This window comes from Pelobates fuscus, chromosome 10 (genome assembly GCF_036172605.1).
Source record: "Pelobates fuscus isolate aPelFus1 chromosome 10, aPelFus1.pri, whole genome shotgun sequence".
NCBI classification, from domain to species: domain Eukaryota; kingdom Metazoa; phylum Chordata; class Amphibia; order Anura; family Pelobatidae; genus Pelobates; species Pelobates fuscus.
The window spans coordinates 144,084,008-144,092,055 of record NC_086326.1 but is presented as its reverse complement, the minus strand read 5'-3'; the positions used below and the strand labels follow the sequence as shown (position 1 = coordinate 144,092,055).

At 41.9% G+C, this 8,048-nt stretch overlaps 1 protein-coding gene across 1 annotated transcript; it reads right to left on the bottom strand.

Moving 5' to 3' along the window:
• Window positions 1–6,377: 6,377 nt before the first annotated feature.
• On the bottom strand, window positions 6,378–7,837 carry LOC134574842 (oocyte zinc finger protein XlCOF29-like). The gene is made up of 3 exons (XM_063433900.1): window positions 7,210–7,837; window positions 6,580–6,768; window positions 6,378–6,452 (listed from the first exon to the last, which is right to left on the bottom strand). Exons 1-3 carry the CDS (start codon window positions 7,294–7,296, stop codon window positions 6,378–6,380), a joined length of 351 nt encoding a protein of 116 aa, XP_063289970.1. The 5' UTR covers window positions 7,297–7,837.
• Between the last annotated feature and the right edge of the window lie 211 nt (window positions 7,838–8,048).

The following is an 8,048-nucleotide window of genomic DNA, read 5'->3' as shown; positions in this document are numbered from 1 at the left end:
TATAACTAGCGCCATAGCTGTAAGGATTCTATAACTAGCGCCATAGCTCTAAGGATTCTATAACGAGTGCCATAGCTGTAAGGATTCTATAACGAGCGCCATAGCAGTAAGGATTCTATAACTAGCGCCATAGCAGTAAGGATTCTATAACGAGGGCCATAGCAGTAAGGATTCTATAATGAGCGCCATAGCAGTAAGGATTCTATAATGAGCGCCATAGCAGTAAGGATTCTATAACGAGCGCCATAGCTGTAAGGATTCTATAACGAGCGCCATAGCTGTAAGAATTCTATAACGAGTGTCATAGCTGTAAGGATTCTATAACGAGCGCCATAGCTGTAAGAATTCTATAACGAGTGCCATAGCTGTAAGGATTCTATAACGAGCACCATAGCTGTAAGGATTCTATAACGAGTGTCATAGCTGTAAGGATTCTATAACGAGTGTCATGGCTGTAAGGATTCTATAACGAGTGTCATAGCTGTAAGGATTCTATAACGAGTGTCATAGCTGTAAGGATTCTATAACGAGCGCCATAGCTGTAAGGATTCTATAACGCGCGCCATAACTGTAAGTATTCTATAATGAGTGCCATAGCAGTAAGTATTCTATAATGAGCGCCATAACTGTAAGGATTCTATAACGAGCGCCATAGCTGTAAGGATTCTATAACGAGCACCATTGCAGTAAGGATTCTATAACGAGCGCCATAGCTGTAAGGATTCTATAACGAGCACCATTGCTGTAAGGATTCTATAACGAGCGCCATAACTGTAAGGATTCTATAACGAGCGCCATAGCTGTAAGGATTCTATAACGAGTGTCATAGCTGTAAGGATTCTATAACGAGCACCATAGCTGTAAGGATTCTATAACGAGCGCCATAACTGTAAGGATTCTATAACGAGCGCCATAGCTGTAAGGATTCTATAACGAGCGTCATAGCTGTGAGGATTCTATAATGAGCGCCATAGCTGTAAGGATTCTATAACGAGCGCCATAGCTGTAAGGATTCTATAACGAGTGTCATAGCTGTAAGGATTCTATAACGAGCACCATAGCAGTAAGGATTCCATAACGAGTGCCATAGCTGTAAGGATTCTATAATGAGCGCCATAACTGTAAGGATTCCATAACGAGCGCCATAGCTGTAAGGATTCCATAATGAGCGCCATAGCAGTAAGGATTCTATAACGAGCGCCATAGCAGCAAGGATTCTATAACGAGCGCCATAGCTGTAAGGATTCTATAACGAGTGCCATAGCTGTAAGGATTCTATAACGAGCGCCATAGCTGTAAGGATTCCATAACGAGCGCCATAGCAGTAAGGATTCTATAACGAGTGCCATAGCTGTAAGGATTCTATAACGAGCGCCATAGCAGCAAGGATTCTATAACGAGCGCCATAGCTGTAAGGATTCTATAACGAGCACCATTGCTGTAAGGATTCTATAACGAGCGCCATAGCTGTAAGGATTCTATAACGCGCGCCATAACTGTAAGTATTCTATAATGAGTGCCATAGCAGTAAGTATTCTATAATGAGCGCCATAACTGTAAGGATTCTATAATGAGCGCCATAGCTGTAAGGATTCTATAACGAGCACCATTGCAGTAAGGATTCTATAACGAGTGCCATAGCAGTAAGGATTCTATAACGAGTGCCATAGCAGTAAGGATTCTATAACGAGTGCCATAGCTGTAAGGATTCCATAACGAGCGCCATAGCAGTAAGGATTCTATAACTAGCGCCATAGTTCTAAGGATTCTATAACGAGTGCCATAGCTGTAAGGATTCTATAACGAGCGCCATAGCAGTAAGGATTCTATAACGAGTGCCATAGCAGTAAGGATTCTATAACGAGTGTCATAGCTGTAAGGATTCTATAATGAGCGCCATAACTGTAAGGATTCTATAACGAGCGCCATAGCAGTAAGGATTCTATAACGAGTGTCATAGCTGTAAGGATTCTATAATGAGCGCCATAGCTGTAAGGATTCTATAATGAGCGCCATAGCTGTAAGGATTCTATAATGAGCGCCATAGCAGTAAGGATTCTATAACTAGCGCCATAGCTCTAAGGATTCTATAACGAGTGTCATAGCTGTAAGGATTCTATAACAAGCGCCATAGCAGTAAGGATTCTATAACTAGCGCCATAGCTCTAAGGATTCTATAACGAGTGCCATAGCTGTAAGGATTCTATAACGAGTGCCATAGCTGTAAGGATTCTATAACGAGTGCCATAGCTGTAAGGATTCTATAACGAGTGTCATAGCTGTAAGGATTCTATAACGAGCGCCATAGCAGTAAGGATTCTATAACGAGTGTCATAGCTGTAAGGATTCTATAATGAGCGCCATAGCTGTAAGGATTCTATAATGAGCGCCATAGCTGTAAGGATTCTATAACTAGCGCCATAGCTGTAAGGATTCTATAACTAGCGCCATAGCTCTAAGGATTCTATAACGAGTGCCATAGCTGTAAGGATTCTATAACGAGCGCCATAGCAGTAAGGATTCTATAACTAGCGCCATAGCAGTAAGGATTCTATAACGAGGGCCATAGCAGTAAGGATTCTATAATGAGCGCCATAGCAGTAAGGATTCTATAATGAGCGCCATAGCAGTAAGGATTCTATAACGAGCGCCATAGCTGTAAGGATTCTATAACGAGCGCCATAGCTGTAAGAATTCTATAACGAGTGTCATAGCTGTAAGGATTCTATAACGAGCGCCATAGCTGTAAGAATTCTATAACGAGTGCCATAGCTGTAAGGATTCTATAACGAGCACCATAGCTGTAAGGATTCTATAACGAGTGTCATAGCTGTAAGGATTCTATAACGAGTGTCATGGCTGTAAGGATTCTATAACGAGTGTCATAGCTGTAAGGATTCTATAACGAGTGTCATAGCTGTAAGGATTCTATAACGAGCGCCATAGCTGTAAGGATTCTATAACGCGCGCCATAACTGTAAGTATTCTATAATGAGTGCCATAGCAGTAAGTATTCTATAATGAGCGCCATAACTGTAAGGATTCTATAACGAGCGCCATAGCTGTAAGGATTCTATAACGAGCACCATTGCAGTAAGGATTCTATAACGAGCGCCATAGCTGTAAGGATTCTATAACGAGCACCATTGCTGTAAGGATTCTATAACGAGCGCCATAACTGTAAGGATTCTATAACGAGCGCCATAGCTGTAAGGATTCTATAACGAGTGTCATAGCTGTAAGGATTCTATAACGAGCACCATAGCTGTAAGGATTCTATAACGAGCGCCATAACTGTAAGGATTCTATAACGAGCGCCATAGCTGTAAGGATTCTATAACGAGCGTCATAGCTGTGAGGATTCTATAATGAGCGCCATAGCTGTAAGGATTCTATAACGAGCGCCATAGCTGTAAGGATTCTATAACGAGTGTCATAGCTGTAAGGATTCTATAACGAGCACCATAGCAGTAAGGATTCCATAACGAGTGCCATAGCTGTAAGGATTCTATAATGAGCGCCATAACTGTAAGGATTCCATAACGAGCGCCATAGCTGTAAGGATTCCATAATGAGCGCCATAGCAGTAAGGATTCTATAACGAGCGCCATAGCAGCAAGGATTCTATAACGAGCGCCATAGCTGTAAGGATTCTATAACGAGTGCCATAGCTGTAAGGATTCTATAACGAGCGCCATAGCTGTAAGGATTCCATAACGAGCGCCATAGCAGTAAGGATTCTATAACGAGTGCCATAGCTGTAAGGATTCTATAACGAGCGCCATAGCAGCAAGGATTCTATAACGAGCGCCATAGCTGTAAGGATTCTATAACGAGCACCATTGCTGTAAGGATTCTATAACGAGCGCCATAGCTGTAAGGATTCTATAACGCGCGCCATAACTGTAAGTATTCTATAATGAGTGCCATAGCAGTAAGTATTCTATAATGAGCGCCATAACTGTAAGGATTCTATAATGAGCGCCATAGCTGTAAGGATTCTATAACGAGCACCATTGCAGTAAGGATTCTATAACGAGCGCCATAGCTGTAAGGATTCTATAACGAGCGCCATAGCTGTAAGGATTCTATAACGAGCACCATTGCTGTAAGGATTCTATAACGAGCGCCATAACTGTAAGGATTCTATAACGAGCGCCATCGCTGTAAGGATTCTATAACGAGTGTCATAGCTGTAAGGATTCTATAACGAGCACCATAGCTGTAAGGATTCTATAACGAGCGCCATAACTGTAAGGATTCTATAATGAGCGCCATAGCTGTAAGGATTCTATAACGAGCGTCATAGCTGTGAGGATTCTATAATGAGCGCCATAGCTGTAAGGATTCTATAACGAGCGCCATAGCTGTAAGGATTCTATAACGAGTGTCATAGCTGTAAGGATTCTATAACGAGCACCATAGCAGTAAGGATTCCATAACGAGTGCCATAGCTGTAAGGATTCTATAATGAGCGCCATAACTGTAAGGATTCCATAACGAGCGCCATAGCTGTAAGGATTCCATAATGAGCGCCATAGCAGTAAGGATTCTATAACGAGCGCCATAGCAGCAAGGATTCTATAACGAGCGCCATAGCTGTAAGGATTCTATAACGAGTGCCATAGCTGTAAGGATTCTATAACGAGCGCCATAGCTGTAAGGATTCCATAACGAGCGCCATAGCAGTAAGGATTCTATAACGAGCGCCATAGCTGTAAGGATTCTATAACGAGCGCCATAGCAGTAAGGATTCTATAACGAGCGCCATAGCAGTAAGGATTCTATAACGAGCGCCATAGCAGTAAGGATTCTATAACGAGTGCCATAGCAGTAAGGATTCTATAACGAGCGCCATAGCAGTAAGGATTCTATAACGAGTGCCATAGCAGTAAGGATTCTATAACGAGTGCCATAGCAGTAAGGATTCTATAACGAGTGCCATAGCTGTAAGGATTCCATAACGAGCGCCATAGCAGTAAGGATTCTATAACTAGCGCCATAGCTCTAAGGATTCTATAACGAGTGCCATAGCTGTAAGGATTCTATAACGAGCGCCATAGCAGTAAGGATTCTATAACGAGTGCCATAGCAGTAAGGATTCTATAACGAGTGTCATAGCTGTAAGGATTCTATAATGAGCGCCATAACTGTAAGGATTCTATAACGAGCGCCATAGCAGTAAGGATTCTATAACGAGTGTCATAGCTGTAAGGATTCTATAATGAGCGCCATAGCTGTAAGGATTCTATAATGAGCGCCATAGCTGTAAGGATTCTATAATGAGCGCCATAGCAGTAAGGATTCTATAACTAGCGCCATAGCTCTAAGGATTCTATAACGAGTGTCATAGCTGTAAGGATTCTATAACAAGCGCCATAGCAGTAAGGATTCTATAACTAGCGCCATAGCTCTAAGGATTCTATAACGAGTGCCATAGCTGTAAGGATTCTATAACGAGTGCCATAGCTGTAAGGATTCTATAACGAGGGCCATAGCAGTAAGGATTCTATAACGAGTGTCATAGCTGTAAGGATTCTATAACGAGCGCCATAGCAGTAAGGATTCTATAACGAGTGTCATAGCTGTAAGGATTCTATAATGAGCGCCATAGCTGTAAGGATTCTATAATGAGCGCCATAGCTGTAAGGATTCTATAACTAGCGCCATAGCTGTAAGGATTCTATAACTAGCGCCATAGCTCTAAGGATTCTATAACGAGTGCCATAGCTGTAAGGATTCTATAACGAGCGCCATAGCAGTAAGGATTCTATAACTAGCGCCATAGCAGTAAGGATTCTATAACGAGGGCCATAGCAGTAAGGATTCTATAATGAGCGCCATAGCAGTAAGGATTCTATAACGAGTGCCATAGCAGTAAGGATTCTATAACGAGCGCCATAGCAGTAAGGATTCTATAACTAGCGCCATAGCAGTAAGGATTCTATAACGAGGGCCATAGCTGTAAGGATTCTATAATGAGCGCCATAGCAGTAAGGATTCTATAACGAGCGCCATAGCAGTAAGGATTCTATAACGAGCGCCATAGCAGTAAGGATTCTATAATGAGCGCCATAGCAGTAAGGATTCTATAACGAGCGCCATAGCTGTAAGGATTCTATAACGAGCGCCATAGCAGTGCTACACAGACAAAACCATTTAAATTATATTAGAAGGCATGTTTAGCTGAGAGACAGAATGGAGTTGGCTTTACCCATGCAAACAGGTCTCTCATATAATTCAAGAAAAGAGAAATAAGTTAAAAAAACAAAACAAAAACAAAACAATGAATTTACCCTTGTTGCTTTGATGAGTTGGGAGCATCTGCAGCTTCCAAAAACCAAACAAACAAACAAACACGAACCTAAAAACAAAAACTATTTACCAATAAGTGTTTTGTGCTTCCGCTTCAATACTCCTTTACAAATATCCGTGCCATCTTCAAAATATTCCTACATGGAATAGAAAAACAGTGACATCCTCACACCTTATAGGAACCTGACACACACAATGATACAGTCACCATCCAGACACATCCCTTGGTTTTACTGTATAATGTCCCATTCCCAGCAGCCTCACCTCTCCAGTCAGCAGCTGGATGATCTGATTGGTCAGTTCCAGGATCTTGTCATCATTGTTACTCTCATGTATCAGTGAGTGAGGTGGGGGCACCGTGCTGGGGCTCTGAGTCCTGGAGGATCCTACTAATACACAGGGACTGCTGGATACTGTGACGCCGTCACCAGGCTTTTTAATGACGATATAATCCTACATTCAAGAAATGAAACCGTATCATTCAGAGGAAAGGACCTACTTAAACAGAATCTTCCAAAATGCTAGACCGGTATATCGGGGAGTTAGAGGCACTCAACAAATCTCAACTTTAATAAGACAACAAATACAAAAGAGATAATCCAAATATCTTCCAAATAATAAAAAAAACTGTAAAATAATGCCCAAATAGAGTAAACAAAATTACAGTGTGAAAACCAGGCACGTGCATTACCTACTGAAATACAGTTACCCCACTCCCTCAGTTCCAGATCCCTGCGAAAGGTGTTTACCACGTCTTCTTGACAATAAGGGACAAGTGGTTTGCATCCGGCATCATGCAAACACAACCACTGTTGTTCTCCTGCACCGTGCGTAAAGTGCCTATCTGTCCTTTGGAATATAGACATAGTATAGAAATTCTCAAAATCCTCTCACCTCTCCAGTCAGAAGGTAGAGAATTTTCAGGGTTAAATTAAAGAGTTTCTCGGTGATGTAAATTCTGTTCTTGTTTGTCTTCATCATGGCGTTGGTCAGGGGCACTCAGAAAAATCAGAAAAATCAATCCAATTACACATCAGATCTGTCTTAAAACAAACATTGAAATGTTAAAGGGACTTGTATGTGCTTAACCTTTCCCTCCCTCACATTGTATGTCCATTTGTTACTTGTTTATCACTACGTTGCATTTGTATAAATCATTTTGTGACACTTTAAACATAAATACTTTCTTTTTCCTAGCAGGAGATTCCAGCTATCCATAGCAGAAGAGACTAGGTTAGGAGCAACACCCAGGGGACACCAGGTTAGAGGTCAAACTGTTAGCAAATACCTTGACTACTTAAAGGGACACTATAGTCACCAGTACAACTACAGCTTAATGTAGTTGTTCTGGTGAGTATAATCATTTCCTGCAGGCATTTTCCTGTAATCACTGCCTTTTCAGAGAAAATACAGTGTTTACATCGCCCCCTAGGGACACCTTCAGTGGCCACTCCTTGTATGGCTACTAGAGTTGCTTCCTTGGGCAGGCAGTGTCGCACAGTGCATGAGGAAGTGCTAATTGACCAAGCCGGCGTTTGGCCCTGCCCTGTTCCAATTCCTTGCTGATTTTAGCCAATTCCTTTAGGAAAGCATTGGATTAGCTGAAATATTAAATTCTGATGATGTCAGCAAGGAGCCAGATCAGGGGCAGGGCAAAGCACCGGTGGAACCGTGCAGCGCTGGAAAAAAGGTAAGTTTTATTACCTTTTAAGGGGGTTAAGGGAGGAAAAGCC

Bases quoted from the DNA above. Each gene is read 5' to 3' on its own strand.
- LOC134574842 (XM_063433900.1), bottom strand. From the start codon at position 7,296: ATGATGAAGACAAACAAGAACAGAATTTACATCACCGAGAAACTCTTT. The intron at 6,769-7,209 runs GTGAGAGGATTT...TCTTGAATGTAG, and splicing joins TCTACCTTCTGACTGGAGAG to GATTATATCGTCATTAAAAA. The intron at 6,453-6,579 runs GTGAGGCTGCTG...TATTCCATGTAG, and splicing joins TCCAGCTGCTGACTGGAGAG to GAATATTTTGAAGATGGCAC.